Source organism: Phodopus roborovskii, unplaced genomic scaffold (assembly GCF_943737965.1).
Source record: "Phodopus roborovskii unplaced genomic scaffold, PHOROB, whole genome shotgun sequence".
In the NCBI taxonomy this organism is placed as follows: domain Eukaryota; kingdom Metazoa; phylum Chordata; class Mammalia; order Rodentia; family Cricetidae; genus Phodopus; species Phodopus roborovskii.
Genome location: NW_026126469.1, coordinates 26452921 through 26473526, shown reverse-complemented (window position 1 = coordinate 26473526; position 20606 = coordinate 26452921). Strand labels below are relative to the sequence as shown.

The 20606-nt window shown below is 38.5% G+C and overlaps 1 protein-coding gene across 1 annotated transcript in view; it reads left to right on the top strand.

The window, feature by feature from the left end:
* Gap43 (growth associated protein 43) overlaps nt 1-20606 on the top strand; it is a 79949-nt gene that overhangs the window by 36954 nt on the left and 22389 nt on the right. Inside the window, exon 2 of the mRNA XM_051191495.1 lies at nt 7047-7611. Coding sequence (XP_051047452.1) covers nt 7047-7611 — 565 coding nt within the window. The remainder of the gene's footprint in view (nt 1-7046; nt 7612-20606) is intronic.

The following is a 20606-nucleotide window of genomic DNA, read 5'->3' as shown; positions in this document are numbered from 1 at the left end:
TCTTGACTTAGTCCAGGATGACCTTCAACTCAATATAAGGTTGAGGTTGGCCTAGAACTCCTGATTTCCCTGCCTCTGAAATGCTGAGATTACAGGCATGTGCCTGGCATATGAGAATGATTTTCTACAAGGGGAAATTTAGCAGTTACCCATTCTGAGCATATACAATGTGTCAGGGACTGTGTTCAATGGTTTACATACATGAACTCATTCAGGTGTCACAACACAATGGGATAGTACTATCACTCTTCCTCATGTGTGTAATAAACCTGAGACTGACCTGCCCAAGTTGGTGAGCCAGTAGGTCTGCAGGAGAACAGGACTTCAGATCTACATTTGTAACTCATAGCTCATGCTCTAAATAATCCAGAAATAGTGACTTTCTGCATTTTATTTTAAAAAGTATTGAACCAAGTGGGACCAAGAACGGGCTGTGTCATTTAGAATCTGGGCCACACAGATTCCTTTTGTTTTCTAAATGCCTGAGTTTTGAATCAGGCAGCATGATATGCTCCTCACATGGTCATGATAAAGACTGAACTGAAATATTGCATGTATATAATGTCCTCTCATTACACATGAAAAAGGGTATATGAAAAGGACTGTTAGAGAGTGACTTGGTGAGAATAGCCAAGCAGCTAGCTAAGTGCTGAACGTATCTATAATCTGTGCAATACAAAGCGATATGTGTTACTTAAAAACCATCAGTAAGTATTTTCTAAGGATCAGTGATGTGTGGACACTATTTTAACTACTATGGTACTGAGGGTGTGCAAAGCTGAGAAAGTTCTGTTCTCAGGGTTTATGGTTCACAAAGTTTAGTTAGTAGTGGAATGATGGCACATGTCAGTTGAGAAGGAAAGGAAATATAAATAAATTAGTATTATTTTGTGTAGTAGAAGAAAGTAGTGATCTACATAAATGTATATTTCATTGTATCTTATATCCAATTAAGGGATATTTGCAGTGTCTGGCAGGGAAGAAGTTTGCTTGATGTTAAGTTCTACAAGCCTGGGGATTCCTTCCTGCTGGGCAGATCTGACCATCTTCTCCAGAAAACATGGTTGTTGTTCATTCTTGGGTCTTTTCTTTGGGAAGCATGTGCCTCTGGGGTGGCCCAAGGGGATGTCTGGGCTTTTCATTTCATTTCTTATATGTATTGGCTGACTTCTCTTTTCCCTACACCTCAGTTGTCACCAGATATATTAGTTACTTTTCTGTTGCTGTGATAGAAATACCACGACCAAAGTGACCTACAAAAGAATTTACATAAATTGATGGCCCCAGTGGGATAAGGATCTATCTTGGTAGGGCTACGTGAAAGTGGGCATCAGACATGGCAGCAGGAACTGGAAGCTGAGAGACCACACCTTCACCAGGAAGCATAAAACAAGAAGCAAATCAGAAGCCACAAGATGCTATAACCTTTCAGTGATGGGCTTCCTACAACAAGGCTCCACACCTAACCCTCCCCAAATAGTGCCGCCAACTACAGACCAAGTAGAAGCCTCATAGTCTCCCTGTGGTTGGTCTGTCATTTTTTTTTTTTTTTTTTTTTTTTTTTTTTTGAGTGATAGGGAGTTTCTCTCTCTTCCATCACACTGACCTCTAAGGAATAGTGACCTCTGAGAGTGCGAGCCTAAATGTGCCTGTCAGTAGTTTGGATTCTTGGATTCAATCAGGCAATGTATCCCCCTTTCTGCCACACCCAAAATGTTTTCTATAAGTGTTTAGGTCAATGTTTGTCTAACATGTGACCTATGAAATGACTAGCAGAAATACATGGCTTTTCTTAAGTCTAGAATCTTCCCAACTCCAGTTTAAAGGAGGGCATCATCCAACTTCAGGTCTTGAGCAATGCACAGACTAGGTATCAATTGAGGGAGAGAGATTCTGTTATAATCTTCTCCAAATATCTTCAGAAATTTCATGGATGTAGAAGATGTAGATACTGAAACATTTTATTGCTAAGACTTACTAACCCATGGATGACATGAATATGTCTCTTGTCTAGACCTGGTTAGCCATGGTTTTACTAACTCTCAGTGCTGGCTTCTTATGTTAGCATCAGTAATGGCACTTGTAACTTCTCCTTATTCAACTCCTAACTTTCATCTCGATGCTGAGAGATGCTCATTGTCATTGGGAAGAGAGGACTTCTCACAGAGTTGGCAAATGGAAACCCTGACATCTTTGCCTATCATCTTTCTGAAATGACATTATTTGGAATGTTAAATGCTTGTTTTCTTTTCAAAATTATACTGTATTTTTAGTGTGTGTGTGTGTGTGTGTGTGTGTGTGTGTGTGTGTCTGTGTGTGTGTAGTCAGTTTTCACCTGCTGTGTGAATTCCCTGGAAATCAAGCTAAGGATATGAGTCTCTGTGTCGAGTGCCTTTACTTGTTGAGACTAAGTCAACACCTAGCACAAGATGTTGGAATTTTTAGTTCTTTCAACAAATATTAATTCATCCCCTGCCATGTATTGATTCCTACATCAGTCTTAAAGCTTGGAATCAGCAGCAGATATACTGAACTTCTGTTAGAAAACATAACTATTTAATATTATTTAAAACCATTTAAAGCATTCCTCTTAATATTATTAAGGAAGTAGGTGAAATGTACATGCTAAATAATAGGTAAAATATACCATAGACCTATTTCTTTTATCACTAGGTATTATCTGAGAATTTAACAGTAGTGCTAGATAGAATCTCCCATATTTCGTTCCTATTCTGACAACTGAAGGTCATGTTTTGTTTTCTTGTTGATGCTGCAGCAGTGACAGCAGCAATATGCTGCATCTTCCTTTAAAGATAAACAGAAATTCTCTCACTAGAACTCTGCCAGGATTTCCAGAATCCCTCTTTGTTCACACATTCCCTTGGGGAATTACTTGGTCATGAAAGTATCTCACTTGGCCTGTGACTAAGAAAGGATTTTTATCAAGCACTGAGTCATAGTGAATCAAGTTATGACAATTGCTGGAAAAGGCTTAAACCTTTCATTGCTTCTTCCTACATTCTCTTTCCTTTTACCTTGGGGGGAAAAATCTTCAAACCAAGTAAGCATAGTGAGGAAGGAACCTTGTGCACCTCAGTCATGATTATTCCCATCTACTTATGTCCAGAAAAATGCAAAAACGTTTCATCTAAGGAACTAAAGGAGGCTCTCCCCTCCCCCTTCCATTTAGAAGGGGACATTTCGATGTATTTCTGGATCTTTAACTCCATTTAAAGCAAGTGTAGAGGCATTAGTGTAAACTGGTTTGATACTTGAATAGTGTTTCTAACATATGTTAACCAAGTATCAATTATGATCACAAGTAGAATAAAACTTCACTAAAATAAGTTATTAATAAGAATAGGGTGGCTCATAGCTAGATATTTGCTAAATTTCATATTTGTGTAATAATATTTTACTCTAGTTTTTTTATAGGCCACGCCAGATTTTCTTTCATATGTACAAAAACTCTATTGTGTTAGAGGAAACATACATTGTTTAGTACATCTTTCGCCTCTTGGTTGTACTTCTCAAAAATAACTTCTGTCCAACTAAAATGCTCATATTTTAGTTTACAAAGATGTTCTCAGCTTCTTGGATTCTTTTCCTTTGCTGTGATAAAATGTCCTCACAAAAGCAACTTAAGTTAAAGGGGGTTTATTTTCCTTCACAGTACAAAGGTACAGTCTATAATGGCAGGGAGATTAAGGCATAAGAGCTTGAAGCAGCTGGTTGCATCACACCCACAAATAGGAGGAAGAGAAATAAAGCTCATTTGATCCTTTATGGTCAGGCAAGGATCTGACCCACTTGTAGACTAGATCTACTCATTATCTTCATAGAATAATCCCCACAGACATGCTCAATGGCTAAATAATCACTCAGGGGTGTTGTGAGGGGTTGATATCTTATATTCCAGATACTGTCAAGTAGACAGTTAACACTCTGTACATTGCGAAAGTGTTGGAATGTTGGCCTCAAGAAACTTCAGGCAATCCTAGGTTTGTAATACAATAAACTTGGTCTTGAGAGATGGGCACATTTGGTAAAAGAAACTTAGTCCAAACATAGACTGGACCACTGATGCAATCATTCTATGGATGAGGCAAGTCAATTTTTCTGAGTAGTTGTTTTTCAGATTGATCTCTGGTTCCTCAGGAGCCAAGTGTTTTTAGTTCTGGTTGGAAACTAAAGACAATGGAAATAGCCTGTGATTTTGGGGGAGTTTGGGTATGGGTCAAGGGTGAGGTTCTCTGGGGTATCTCTGATTAATAGCTCATAGTGAAAGATTTCATTCCTGGCACAGAGATTTTAATAGCCTGTGTCTTACATGGAAGCATTTTTCACCCATGTAGTAGTTCAAATACCATTTTTAAAAATTGTATATTTTTGATTAAGTTTCAAAGCAGTGGGCTCCCATATTGGTTTTTCATACATTCTTAGTTTTATTTTACTCAACTCCTTCTGTTTCCCATTTTTTTAAAATATGTGTTCCTAACAGGACACAGAACATTTCTTGAGTCACTGGAGGTCTTCTTCTGCAAGTTGGCCTATATGAAATAACTTGTTTATTTATCCACAGAAGGAGTAATATTTATATTGAAGAACCACTTGGCATCAGTGCCTACATGCAGATGTCCCATCATATATGCTAGTACCTCATTCAGAAAATCCACAATAGTGTACCATAAATAACATCTTGGCTTCACTCTGTGCTCCATTCACAACTGTTAATTTTACAGGGTTATGATTTCATCTCTGAGCAGAGGGCTCCTGGCAGGGACAGATGCTCTGGTGCCCCAGATTGTGCTGTGTGTGTCCCAGTAGGAGCCATCAAGAGCAGCAGGATGGCAGGAGGGAGGTGGTGCATCCAAAAGAGAAGCAGTTGCAGCATGGCCCTGGGAGGTAGAAGGAAAGAGGAGGACGAGCCTTGTCAAAGTGCTGTCACTTCCCTTTCCTTCTGTATAGAATCATATGCGTGACTAACTGAGGGAAAAGAAAAGGTTGCCTTGAATTTTATCAAGGATATTGTTGATCTTGATTTTAGACCCACATGTATCTTATTTTAAAAGACATCCTTGTGTGTTTGCCAGGATGATGATGGACCCAAGCAATGACAGGTCTGTATGTTTGTCCAAAGAATGTCAAACAGGACCATATCATGGTTAGCTAGATCTGGGTCACTGGGGTTGGGCTGTTATGACAGGGGGAAAAGCATACTGAATGTTGACTACTGTGGCTTACTTCCTAAACTAAAGGGCAAACTCAAACCCAAAGACAGATTAGTATCAAGCATAGAACATAGAACACAATAAACACTTTTATTAATTTTTTTTTTGAGAACAAGTTGCTGTATTGCTATAACTCACAGCACCTAGAACAGGACTCACAAATGTGAGCAAAAGCTTGATGCTCAAAATTTAGCCATTGTATTCACGACCTCTCTTCAACACAGGATATGCACATGACTGGGTCCCTCAACATTTCATCACCAGTGAGGAGGGCCTGTGAGATTACTCCTTCCTGAGGGTCTGTGAGCTGTTAACAGATGCTGGGAGAAGGTGTGGGTATTATTTTCTTCAGTGGTGTGGCCTCTGATAGGTTGCCTGTGCTCTTTCAAACAATTTCCCATCCATGTTCATGCAAGCAACTCTAAACTCAGTGGGTCACACACACAAAAAAATGGAGGATGTGAAATCAGGAGGGTGGCTTCTTGGGAAGAAGTGTTTTGGCAAGAGAAGAGGAGACAGATGATAGAGGTTAGTGGAGAGTGGGTGAAAACAAGTAAAATTCATTATAGAAATGAATGAAACTATATATACATATATATACATGTATGTATAAATATATATACATGTACATACATACATACATGCCAAAAGAAGAAATAGAGATTACTAATAGCCATCCAGGGCACCATGGCATCACTATGATGCAGAATTTTGTGTACTTGCCTATTCATTTCTTAACATGAATATAGATAGCTTTTGTTCCTACCTTTTGATTGAATTTCCAAATAGAAAAAGGTCATTTGTAGCACATGGAAGACTGTAAATGTTATTGCCAAAAGGTAAAATGATTTATATTCTAATTTCATCCCTGCATTACCAGGATGTTTTATTTATGATAATAAAAACTAATTTTAAGTTTAAATTACTTTGGGGCTATGATAGTGACTTAGTAAATTTGGACCATTTTTTTATACAATCAAAATAATTTTTCCCGCCTTTTAAAGCTCAATAATAATGGCTACTTTCTATATTCTAATTTTGAAGGCCTGGTATATTTATTGAGGGTGTTGGACCAAACATCAAGATAGCTAAACAGTTGCTCACCAACATCTTGATTCCTCACTTCCTAAATTCCTCGAAGCCCTGGAATTCATTTGTATTTTTCATAAGACCCTGATGTGATTTACTGTTGAAATATTTAGCATGCTTCTTTCCTTGAGTATATTAATTTTCTGCTCATGCTTGGAAGCTTAAGGGAGAGAGGCTGTTACATAATATTTCTTAAATGGTCAAATTTTAGAGTCCTCAGAAATCCTGAGGACCCAATATCTTTGAGAGTCCTGTTATGAAAATTTAAGACAAATGTGATTTGATTTGCCAAGTTACATCTAAAACAAGGCTTATTTCAATTGCTTTGTAGAATAACACTGACTTACTTGAGAAAGGAAGTACATACAGGCTAATATCAGTGATTGTTGTTTGTTTTGTTTGGTTACTTTTTGTTTCTTGAAGTAGGGGTATGGGTCTCACATTGTAGTCTAGATTAGCCTGGAATTCACTATGTAGTCCAGGCTGCCCTTGAATTTGCATAATCTTCTTACTTCAGCTTCCTGAGTTCTGGAAATACAGGGCTGCTCCAGCACACCCTTCTAATGCCTGATTCTTGGAGGTCAGAAGGATGGTAATATTTGGTTGGTAATCCAAGTCTGCAAATCCCTGAACAGGGAGGCTGAGAAGGAAGGAGCTCATGCTCCAAGTCAGACAGGATTACATGACAAAACCTTTCCTTTTTTTGTCCCTGTTTTGTCCCCAAAGGTTGAAAAGAATGATGAGGACCAAAAGATTGAACAAGATGGTGTCAAACCGGAAGATAAGGCTCATAAGGCTGCCACCAAAATTCAGGCTAGCTTCCGTGGACACATAACAAGGAAAAAGCTCAAAGGCGAGAAGAAGGGCGATGCACCAGCTGCTGAGGCCGAGGCAAACGAGAAGAAGGATGATGCTCCCATTGCTGATGGTGTGGAGAAGAAGGAGGGAGATGGCCCTGCTACTACCGATGCAGTCCCAGCCACCAGCCCCAAGGCTGAGGAGCCCAGCAAGGCAGGAGATGCGCCTTCTGAGGAGAAGAAAGGAGAGGGGGATGCAGCCCCCTCAGAGGAGAAGGCCGGCTCAGCTGAGACAGAAAGTGCCCCTAAAGCTACCACTGATAACTCGCTGTCCTCCAAGGCCGAAGATGGCCCTGCCAAGGAGGAGCCTAAACAAGCCGATGTGCCTGTCACTGATGCTGCTGCCACCTCCCCTGCTGCAGAGGACGCTGCCACCAAGGCAGCCCAGCCTCCAACGGAGACTGCAGAAAGCAGCCAAGCTGAGGAAGAGAAAGGTGAGTACTATGGCAAGGGTGGGGCCATGGGCAGGATGCAACAGGGATGTTAAACCCCGAGCCAGACCACCTGCATCGTCCAGGGGGAACTGTCTAGACAACTGTCTGGAAATCACAAAAGTTATGCTGAATTCCCCCAAATCTACATGCCCGAGAGAAAACTGAGAAAGAATTACATGGCAGCAAGTACTGGAGAGTCAGACAATTATCTTAATTGGATTGATATAAACAGTCAAGCTTGATAATCCCAGTTAAAAGAAAATGTGCTGTATGCTGATAGACTTAGTTTAATAAGTAATTACTGAGACTACATTTATTTCATGGGTGGGAATTAGCTAATATGATTATTTGGCTCTAGGAAGAGCCTCCTATAAATACAGCCAACTCTTTATTGATTATCTAGGGTATGAATTGCCAGCAACAAAAATATAATCTTAGTTTTCCTTTCCCTATCTCACAAAGTGTTTCTGGGCATTCCACCCACCACGAATTGGTGAGTAGTGTGTGTTTATATGTGTATGCTCTGGAGAATGTTAGCTATGACACTAATTGGGGTCAGACACAATTAGGAAAATAAGTCTATTGATGTTGCCAAAATCAAAGGAAAAAAATCCCCAATACATAAATTATCATTTTATTACCAAACACACTTCTTTCATATGCATAGCTAATTGAGAGTTGACTGTGACTAGGAAAAAGGTACTGGATTCTCTTCAGTTTGGAGCTATAACATGGAAGTTGGAGTGTTTTTATTATGATGGCCCAAAGAGCCTGCACAGAATTGGAAAAGAACATCCTGAACGTAAGATAAATCTAATAGACTTTTCCCTGGAAGCTGGTTCTGTCCCTCACTCCAACATATCCACAATGGTGATGTCTCCAAGGGTTTTCACTTTTTAATATTGCTTTCATCCCTGTGCTTATTATACAAGAAAAGCAATTTAAGGGGAAAAAGATTTATTTTGCCACATAGCTTCAGATGTTTTATTCTATGATGGGCTTGCTCTGTTGCGTTGGGCCTATAATAAAGCAGAATATTATGGCACCAAGAGTGTGTGGCAGAATAAAGTTGTACACTTTGTAGTAGCTAGGAAAAAGATGGGGGATATAGATAGATAGGTAGATAGATAATAGATAGATGGATAGATGAGGAATACTCTTCAAAGGCATATACATATTTTCTTAACTACACCCCTCCTTCCTTGACCTCATCAGCAGTTAAAGTCTATTCTGAGTCAATCAGTGGAATAAACTATTGATTAGACAAAGACTTCTGAGTCTGACCATCCCTGTAATCCCTCTCATGGACACACTCTGAGGTGTGTTTTACTGATCTCCTAGGTGACTCTCATCAAATTGACAATCAAGATTAACAATTGTACCTTTCAACTCCAAAGGTCTTTAAAGATAAAGTTACTTCTGGGCCAGTTTAAATGGCTTGGCTTGCCCTTTTAGAACTGTGTAGATTTATCCCATAGACTAGGCTCTAAGTTTGGGCCAGACCACTGTCTTGGGAAAGTTCATGAGACTAGATTATGAGACAAATCCAGGAATGTTAAAATATCTGGCATTTAGATTGAGAAAACAATCATTGAACATTTTCCTAGATACTAAGACGTTGCAGATAATTATTCTGTACTATCTCAGGTCTATTTCTTTCATCTTAGCCCCCATATTCTGTAAACCTCTAGAATACAATAATTACCACAGCCCTCAGCATACTCTCCCATTCCAACTCCAAATAAATCTTGATTATTTATACCAGTTACTTATTTCCTCAATAATAACAAGGAATGTGGCTAGAGCATTGGTTTCAGTTTATTCAACAAAACTGTTTTGTTTCCTTTTCTTTCAGCTGAGAATTTAGGCCTCAGTCTGGGAATCACTTTGCAGATATCTAGAGTGTCATTCTGTCACTCTTGGAAGCCAATCATGCTTTTAAATGTATGACATGTTTGACATTCCCTAGATCATAATTTTTTTTAAACTGAGATTTTTAAAGTTTGGGGAGTAGACACAAAGACACAATGTAATTACACACACACACATCATTTGGTTTGGTTTGGTGGAAAGAATTTGGTGAGCCAGTAAAAAATCTAATATATTTTATAAGTATAGGCAAGAAACTCCATTTCATTATTTTTAAGCTTAGATCATTCTAAAAATTGACTATAATATTTTAGTATTCCATAAATGTTAAATATTAGAAGACTAGAAATTAACCAGATTTAATTTATATGTAATAATTTTACTTGCCTATATATTCCTCTTATAACTGTGAATGCTAATCATTTATTTAATTTAAAATGTGTCTAGTCACTGAATATAGATAGATGGCATACTTGGTCTTAAGCTCTTTGAGTTCAAGATGAAAACTGAGTGAAGGAGACTGTATAATGTGCAGTAAAAGGTAATTGGGTATGTAGGTAAAATTCAACATGAGGGTAATCCAGAAAGCAACAGATGATGTATTTGGATCCTTCAGGTCATATTTTAAACTGAGATTTCTGAAGTTTGGAGAATAGACATAAAACCATGGTATGACTTTAAGTCTATTGCACCTTAGCTTTGGATTGATTCTTTTATCTCAGTTAGATTCCGGAATTCATCTTGTAGCTTTTCTGGACTGAATTTTATCAACCTGACTTAGTGTGACAAGCACAAATTATTCAGTCATGGTAAATTTTATGGAATCACAGAAACTGAAGGTGACAATGAGAGCTATCATATGATACCAGTCCCAAATTCCCAGAGGCTCTGCCTCATGTTTCCTGTGCCCTCACCGAGTTTCATTCTAACCCCAGTTAAAATAACAGAGTGTTTTCAATCTGACTGCACTACTTGGAAATGGACAACTACCAGAGGTGGTTTAAGATTCCATGGCTGCCAAAAGGGGCATAAAGAGATAAGCTAGCCATGTAGAGTAGAGGCAGGGGTCAAATAAATCCTAGGAGACAATCTAAGAAAATAAGATTAAGAACTTTCAAATCAACTCTGACCATGCCTTTAATACATATGGAAATTATTTGTAAACTATGACTATACATATTTGCCCATGCCTTTTGCTATTTAAGGCTTTGTTATTGGTAAGTACCACTTGCAGTGATATTAATTTCTTTTGTTTTTCTTAGCTCCCCACTATATATCCCTCCTTCTGTTTGCACACACTCAATAATACTCAGTATACCTTTGACCACTTTGTAGGAAGACGAATTCTTTATAGGAAATAGGATGTTGGAATACCTGTAGGATACTTCCTTCTTCATCGATGAGGGGGAACCTTAAAGTCTTCTTCAATCATATTGTCCTTGGAGTTCTGTTTTTGAGTAAACAGTGTACACATTGGCTTTCAATGATGGAGTCCTCTGCTTCTGTCCTTCACCTTCACTGCTGCCAATGGATTTTTCTCAAAGAGGACTCCAACAATTCTGCTGATACAGTATTAGCAATGTTACCCATGTAAGGGGCTATTAGCCAATGATATTGACTGGGTGGTTGACACAAAGCATGTGACAGATGCAATAGGAAATATAATTTTGGGTCACCTTAGTATTCTGGATGTTGATTTGGTTAAATTTCACTTATTTATTTTCATTTAAAAAATTTTCCACTTTTTGTTAAGTGAGTGTTGGGCATTACCCCATGCACATGGAAGTCAAAGGATGACTTGAGGAAGCCAGTTCTCTCCTTCCACTATGTGGGGCCTAGGGATCAAATTCAGGTCAGCAGGCTTGGGGGCAGGTGACTTTATCCTCTGAGCAATCTCACTTTATTGTAATCTCATTACATCTTTCAAAGTGTGGTTATCAGCACTGGTCAGGGAAACAGGGAAGTTTACATTTGCAATTCTCTGCTGAAGAGAAAAAATTAACTTACTGTCTTTGGCCTTTCCTTCTCGATTATCTTTCCTTTCTCTTTTCCCCTCTTATTCTCATTCTTACCGCCTTTATTTCCTTCCATTTAGAATAGCTTCTGCTGTGTAAGAATCCATGTCACAAAGATTCATAATATGTGCTTCTTTAATACCAGGCTGTTTTTATTGGTTATGGATAGTGTGATGAAATCCAGTGAGTGGCATTTAAAATAATCTCAACTGAATCATGAATAGGTATGGAAAACTTCTATTTGCAATGACTTTAGGACAAAAGCAAACAAACAAAAAATAGTACTTCAGTGACCCAGATGCAATTTAAGCTATGCTTCTAAAAAGCTTTATATCATACATATACCAGTAGCTATATTATGAGAAAGCATAACAGATGAATTTGATAATTTCTAAGGTAATTATGTATAAGAAAATGAAACACCCAGCCCATATTTTTAGATTTAGAAAAGTCTGTATGTTTCTGGGAGCCATATTTTTTTTTTCTTTCTTTAGTCCCATCTTACTCTTTAGCTCTCTAAAGGGCAAACCAGTTTCACCAGGCTGTGTGTTAGGAGTGGGATTTCCCCTGGGTATTCATGCTTCTTTGGCAGAGTGCCTCAGAAGAGGTTTAGATTTGAATGTGGTTTCAACCACTTCCCAGATTTATATACAACTCATAAAGACTGAAATTTTGAATTGTGAAAGTTCATAAATGTTGTTTATAAAACATGGGCACCCTGTCAGCTTACTCAGTGGTACACAGCTTAAATACTGTTGATTATTAAGCTTTTATGGAACACTTTTATATTGCTAGAGCAATCATTTTTATTGACTTTCCTTGACAACATTCCACTTGCAATTGTTAGTATTTTCTTCTCTATTTTTTTACAGTACGAAGGCAAAGTAAAAATGTATTAAGCCCACAGAGTCACTGACAAAGGAGGGACAAACTAATATATTTCTCAATCTATCTTTGCCTAGCCATGTACTTTTTAAAGTTAAAATGTTAATCTCTTTTAAAAAATTAATAATTGTGTTAATCTCTATTTGTTCTCCAGAACATTTCTGGGGCATTCTCTGTTCTATATGCCTGTAAGGTAGGCAGGGGAAAGTATGCTGAAACAAAGTGATGGAAGATCTGGTCTCAATAGTACATACCATTGAATAAACAATTGATTAAGATCCAATCCCTATGATAAAAGCCACATGGTAAGTATTCCATTGAATCACTGTAGCCACTCTGTGATATAAGTTAACATCATTTCCTTATCCACTTTACATGAGAGAAATGTAAGGTTCAGAGATTGAGTGAGGTACTTAAAGATTTTGTTATTGTTTTTCTTTCATTTGTTCTTCTCTCATGCAACACATCTCTACCACAGCCTCCGGTCTCTCCACTCTTCCAAGCTCCCCTTAAGGCAGCCTTCTCCCCTAGATCCACTTCCCCTGTTTCTCTTTAGAAAAGAGCAGGTATCTAGCAAGCATTAAACCAGAAACCCTGACCCTTAACACTGACATCTGTGCCGCTTTATTTAATGTGTGTGTGTGTGTGTGTAGAGAGAGAGAGAGAGAGAGAGAGAGAGAGAGAGAGAGAGAGAGAGAGAGAATCTAAATATATAGAATCTAAAAGTATGTAGAATCTAAATTTGGCTTAGGCTAATAGAAACTTCCTAGGAAGTCTTGACACATAATTTGCATCACATGTCTCAAAAGACAATAGGTATCTAATTAAAAATAAGGATAGTGGTTTTTTGTTGTTGTTGTTGTTTTGTTTTTTAGTAATACCTGAGAAGTCCTATTTTTTATTCAAATTATTTAAAGATGCAAATATTTACATTCAAGTCATAATTTGGCTTCAGTGGGAAAGTTGCTTATGGAGTTTGCATCCTTACTAGTGGTTTGCATGAAGCAGGCAGACAATGCAGATGTGGTAGATGAATTAGAATGGATGATTAACACTATGTAGTGGGGGAGTACTAACTGGAGTACTATGGGTACTGGTTTGTACCTTCCAAATTTGGCACAGGCCAATTCTTAGGTTCCTTGGGTGTGAGTTTATCTTTGCATAAAGTAAAAAGGTTAGGTAGAGGATCACAAAGTTACTAGTGAAAGGTCTTAGTGATGGCCATGTTATGATGTGTTCCTGTTTTATATATACATTTTAAATAACAAAGGGTTATTGACTCTGGTTTATACAAAATATTTACAGTACCATGGGTTTCTCTGCTAATTTGGAATCAGAATAAAGAAGCTCCCTGGAAATGTTGCTGATATTTAGGGCCATAAGTCCTCTCGGTGGTGGCCAGAATTTAAACCATTTAGGGCTTCTTAGACCAAGGGAGGCATTTTGCATTATGTTTAGAAACATATTGAGGCCTGGAGGAAAAACAGGGCTGCTCCAGTTTGAGGCAGGTGATTAATTTCATGCCAGCCCCATGAGTGACCTGTGGATGACTCTTCCCAGCATGTGTCAGGAACACCCAGAGAAGGAATAACTTGCCAGGTTCCTTGGCTCAATTCCATCTTCTGACATGTCTCAGTAATCTTCACAAGGTGTGTGAGAGTCTACTGACGCTTCTGCTGCCCTGCCATAGGATGAATGGTTTATCCCTTCCCAAACCAAGAGTGCTGGGAAAGAGAGGGGAAAACAGGCTCCCCCACCCCTGCTGTATATTCCCCTTTCCCACAGCCCTACAGACAGAATCTGTGCACAGCCCTGTGAACTCCTTCAGACAATAAAACAAAAGAGAGTGCAATCTCTTGTGCAATGCCCCTGTCCTCAGATATTTCTAGATATATTCCAACTTGCAATAGAATGGTATAAACAAAAAATTATTTCAGACATTATCCGATTCAAGAAATTTATCTGACTTTGAAATATCAACAAAAATTGGATTTGCAGGAATTGAAAGCTGTGAATGTTTTAAACATTAAAAAAAATCCATAACCTTTGTTCTACTGTTCAGCCCAACAGATGATAGCTGTTGCATGCCTGCCTAAAAAGATGCACCAAAGGGAAACATTTGTGGAATATGGCGCCAATTCCCATTGAACTCCGGGCATTGACATCCTAAGTATCATATTAGTGAGTCACATTACAGCTTGACAAATCCCAGCCTGGTAGCTCCAATAATTACAGGCTTTAGCTCTGAGGTGCTTTAGCTTCTGATAATTGCTTTCTTAACTTTCATTTTTATTACACTCTTAATTTATTTGTTTGTGTATACATGTGTATGTGTTGCAGGAGATGGAGGGGTACATTCATGGAGATCAGAAGAACTCCTTCCACCATTTGGGTCTTAGGAACCGAACCTAGGTCCTCAGACATGGTAGCAAGTACCTTTAACCCCTTGAGCCACCTTGCTGGCCCAAGTTTTTAAAATTTCCAGTAGATTGTTCTGAAGACCATTCACCCAAAGCTCCATATTTATACTTGTCTAAATCCAAACCCTACAGAAAGTCTTCCAATGCCTATCTTGTCCTTGGATGAATTTGAAATTATTATTTTTGCATACAGGACCTCCTGTGGGCTAACTTCTGCTTATCTCTCTGATTTTACATCCTTTGACACCCCCCCCCTTCTTCATTCTCCTCTAGCCACACTCTCATTCTCAAAACTCTAATGGGTTCAATTTATTTCCGTTGATGACTTTTGCACTTGCTTTCTCTTGGTTGAGTTGGCTCTTATTTAAGTCTCCATTTGAATGTCACTTACTGTGAGAAGACTTCCCTGACCTCTGGTCTGAATAAGAGCACACCTTCCAGTCTCATAATTATACCACATCAACCTGTTTAGTTTGTCTGTAACATCCTTGTCTGGAGCAACCTTGTACCTAACAGGATATACCTCTTTGATATCTTAGTTTTCTTTCTCATCACTAGACTTTTCAATCCTTTAATTCAGTGACAACATCCTTTCTCACAATAATTACTATCCGAGTGCTGAGAGCTTAACAAATAGGAGGCTCTCAATAGACATCTAGTGATTGATTAATATCCTACATGGAGAGATTTCATAAATAGCTTGCAAAGGAAAGGACTATATCAGTTTTCAAATTTGAAGGCCTTCCCACTTTAAAAAAAAAAAAAAAAAAAACTACAATGGTCCAGTTCAAGTATCTGTATTGCTTGTAGCCCCAGTCCTTTAAGTATTACAAATCATCTAGTTCCCCCATATGTTCAATTTTTGAATACCCCCAAAAGGCACGCGTGCACACACACACACACACACACACACACACAAACACACACACACACTATTGTCTGAATTCTTTAGCATCCAATTCCAGCTAACCCCACCTCACCCAACCAGGACTCACCACCTACTTGCTTCCAGGCAGGAAGAGAAGAAATGAGGTGAGTTTCAATATCCGCTGAGTTTAAACATTAGACTTAACGCATAGGAAATTACATGTCAAGTTTTACCTAGGACACCTCATGAAGGAATAAATAGTCTTAGAACTTGACAGGTAGGCCTGGGTTCTATTCCAGGTGTCTCTGCACAGCTTTAATGATTTGTTCAACCCCAGAGTCTTCATTTATAGCATGGAAATATAAACACTACCCCTATACAGTTATTGGTTTTAATAAGTTACCACATCTAAAGAACTGCGTGTTAAGTAGACCATAACTCACCCCTTTCTTTTGATAATATATGAAATAATTATCCTCATCATATCCTTCTCTTGTCATATTGAGAAGGTCCTCTAAGCATATCTTTATATTAGAGAAAAAAAACCAAAGATTGCCATCTTTTTATAGAGAAATAAGAAAACATTTGCTTGTTTGGGGGATAAGTGTGACTAGATTGCATTAAATACACATATTAAATTGTTATAGAACATTTACTTTTGAGAAAAGATTAGTAGAAGATGCTATTTTATGCAGTAAATAGTAGATGGCATTTACAAAGCAATGTATTGTAAATAATGTAGAGGACTCATTTTATAAAAGAAAAATAGGTTATGCAACAGTTGTTACATCAGTAGACAGAGCATTGCAACAGCTGCAAGTTTAGGTAAAGCTCACCTTTGGCTGTGACAAAGGAATAAGATCATGGGTCTTGAAATTGAACCTGAAGCACAGACATGGTCCCCAAGGAGCTCTGTCAATAGCTTAGTATGGGTTTCATCATTGTGGAATGGTCTCATTAATAAACCCAGTTGGCATTAAGTGGATTGCATGTAAAGAACATACAATGTGTTTTATTAAACACATATCAAGTGTTTAAAACATTGACTTCTCTTTGTCCTGTCTGTTTTTGTTTTTCATCTGAAGTTATTGGGAAACTTACTTTTTCTTCCTTGGCACCAAAGCCCTCATTTTATAAAGGAAATTAATGTACAATTATAACTTAATTTATTATGGTCAGCTAGAGAGACAATGATATACCATGTCTTCTGGGATTCAGAGGCTATTCTATTTGGCTTACTTTGTAGTTCAGCAACATTACCAAGTACTTACATTATCAGTAATGATTAAGCTTGGAAGTTAGCCAAGGCCACCAGGTAGTGATGGTAGGATTAATTTAGGTTTTCTGTAATTGGTCCCTCAGAAACTGCAATCTAGGGATTTGATAGGAAGAGTCAGGAACTCTTAAGAGAAATAGGTTATGCTCTTTCTAGGTAGATAGCATTATAATGGTTTCATCTTGGATTTTAATCTTATTTGCTTACACATAGCAGACAAGTTAGACATCTCCTTAACCTAGGAGTGGAGATATTCAGGAGAATACTTTATCTCCTGAAATTGTTTGTAACATGTTTGACTGTGTGTACATATGGATGATATTCTTGCCTTTCATTAGTCACTAGGTTGGGACCAGTTCTCAAAAATGTTTAACTCACTGTGCTTGAATGGGACAGGCTGTGCGTTCATATTCTAATGAAACGTGATGTGTCTTGTAGAATGCACCTTGAATAGGCATGTAGTGAGTTAGGATCAGAGTAGCGGAGACAATCTATCCAAGGAGTGTGTTTCAATGTCATTCAGATGATTTTCATTTACTAGTGGGTTTAATTTACTTAGAGCTGTAGGTTTGATGAAGGACACGGGTGTATAAAAGTAGATAAAAAATATTGTCATTCAAGGTACAGACTGGTCAGAAACTAAGTATGGCCCTTTAAAAGAAGCTAGAAACTGCAACAAGTAAAACTAATTCAGGGCTGTTCAGAAACAATGTGAAAGTACGTGCTTGGCTAGAAACTACAGTGTAGCTATAAAGGAGAAGTTCTCATGCCATGAAGGTGGGTGGTATCTGTGTGAAAGAAATGAACGTAATTAGGGAACATTAGCGTAGCATCAGGGAGGGGAAAGTGAGCATGTTGGAAGGCAAAATGTTCAGACCTGAAGTGATTGGGGGTTTAAAATAAAGAATGGTAGATGTTTTTACCTACCTGTAACTACCTGAGGGCATACTATTTTATAGAGTTAAAAGCCTTAGGTATAACACCTTATCCCTTAGAAATAAGGTTGATAATCCACTCTTGCAATGCATTTCACAATTTAATATTCATTTTAGTCCATCCACTCCCATGACTTCAGTAAACAATATTTCTAGATAGTTTTTGATAACTTTATAAAGGGCTGAAAAATAAAACTAGAAGTGGGCCCTTGTTACAGTAAATCATTTCTGCCCTGTCTGGGACTACATGCTTTGCTTGCAGTCTCTGCTGATTTCCAGCTTCATGGTTGGGAACAGTATTACGATGTTGCCCTCTGCTGGGATGATGTGGGAAATTCACCAGGAAACAATGGTGCCCATGCCTTTTCAATTCAAGGACTGTTGGTGATACGGAGTCCACAGCATCCTGAATTCATTTAGTGCTGTTTACAGGCCTCCCAGTCAGGTGCACTTTGGCATCATGCCTGTATTCATTAATTAAAAGGAGTAATTGGATTTTTACTGCAAGTATGTTGTCAGCTAATTTTAAAAGTAGATCAGAAATTGGTCCCGTTTTATCTTTGGCTTGAGCGCCGGGTACTCTTTTCACGGGGGCACAGTACTTGATTCATCGTGGGTGGCAACCATCTTGCCACCAGAATAAACTAAGGCGGGGCTCCAAAGTCATTTCTAAATTCTGTTCGATTATTATATTTTTAATGGCGAGGAAAGCTCATTGATATTAATGACTGATTTTCCTGTCTCAAATAATCGAATTGATGCCTTGGTGTTAAATTAGATTTAGATTGTCGTCTTTGGTGTTCCTTTAGTTCCTTGCTCAGCTGATTTTTTTTTCTTTAGAGGTGACAAATCATTCACTGTAATTAAGAGAGGGGTGGAGTGAGTGCCGCAAAAGAAAGCAAGAGAGGAGCTGTGAATTGTCATGTGTGCAAATTGGTTGACAAACTTCTAAAAGAAAACGATGGGAGCTGAGTGAGGTGCAGGGAGGATGAATTGGAATGGTGCATTCTAAGGCTCCATTTTTATCTTTTATTTTAAAGGATCAATAATATGTACATGATGGTCTGCCTCCGGTTTCCATAACAACCTGTCTCATTGAAAGACTGCAGGCCCCGCAAATCTCCAATTATCAGCCTTCCAGGGCTTATTAATGGAGCCGAGCATCCCAGTGAGGCAGGCAGCTCATTGCTGGCACGTGCCTGGTGGGCTGGCAAGAGGGTGGGAGCATAGGGAAGTGGAGCTGTGTGGCAAGACAGCAGCCATTTGTCCCCTGTCGCTTCTGGGGGGGGGTGCAGCCACTCAGAAGTCTTCCCCAGTGTCTTCTGAGGCCCTGAGGGGCTGTGCTGAAGTTGCAGGCAGCTCAGAAATAGAGGGCAGAGACACCCTTTTCGGCTCCACTGCAACAGTCATCTTCGTGAAGTAAATCTACACGAATATAACACCCCCCCTACGTCTATTGAACTGAAATTAATGGAAGATTCCTCACAAAAATAGTGACTCTGTTTCCAATACAATACTGGCCCCAAGCCTTAATTAAAATGTGAAACCAACCTAATGCATGTCTCACAGCTTCAAGCTTCTCAGTCTTTGGTCTGGCATTCACATATTAGGTCCTTACATCAGGTCATTGAAAGAGGAAATATAAACCAAGCTTGTTGGCACACACCTTTAATCCCAGCACTCGGGAGGCAGAGGCATGTGGGTCTCTGAGTTCAAGACCAGCCAGGTCTACAGAGCGAGTTAAAGGACAACCAGAGCTACACAGAGAAACCCTGTTTCAAAAACAAAACAGAATAGAAAAAGTAGAGAAAATAGAGGGAGCAAATATAATGCCAATGAAAAATAGACATTGTATATGCATTTGTTCTAGACTAACTGCTAAAATCTGTATATGCAGTATCTTGTTGAAGCCTCAGCAACTCTGTGATGAGGGATGATGTTGTTCCTTTTCATAGATACAGAAGTGAGCAAAAGTAAACATGGATTGTGAGTGTGAATTCATAAGGGTCTCAGGCTACTATATAATACTCATGTTAATACTTTTATTTTCCTTTATTTAACTCAGATTAAAATAAAAAGGACCAGCATAGCTGTGTAATCCAATGTGCTTAAAGAATGGTTATTCTAATGTTTGACTAATAATTGCTATGTATGTCATTATTGGATTTCCAATTGAGGGAGGTTTGGACATAACAAAAACACATACAATGTTAGAAATAGAGTAATCACAGTCATAAAATGCTTCAGGAGTGTTACACAAATGTCAATTTTTATTGTAAAGCTGCAGTGATAGTTGATAAAGACTTCTGCTTGACAGAATGCCAGATGAGCTGAATTTGGAGCATGGAAATGTCTGCCTTAACATATTTGGATAGTCCTTCACATAAACCACCACTAAAATTCAACATGATCAGGACAGAAATCTTTTGCGGTCTTTGAAAAAAGAAAGAAATTAAGGGAAGAACTCTCAAACCCATTACTATCCAGAATCACTAGATTGCTCTATAAAAACCTGAGCATTACATTAAGTGGAAGATGGGAATGTATCATGCCCTTGCTGCCACTCAACCCGTAGCTGTTATAAAGCACAAGAAAAACAGACCAGCCTTGCCAGTATTTTCACCAGAGTTTCTCAAGTAATGTTTATTATTTTGGACTCTAGGACTCAGAATAGAACTTGATAGCAGAGTTATCTTTTCAATGATGAAGTGACAGTCTCATTTATTC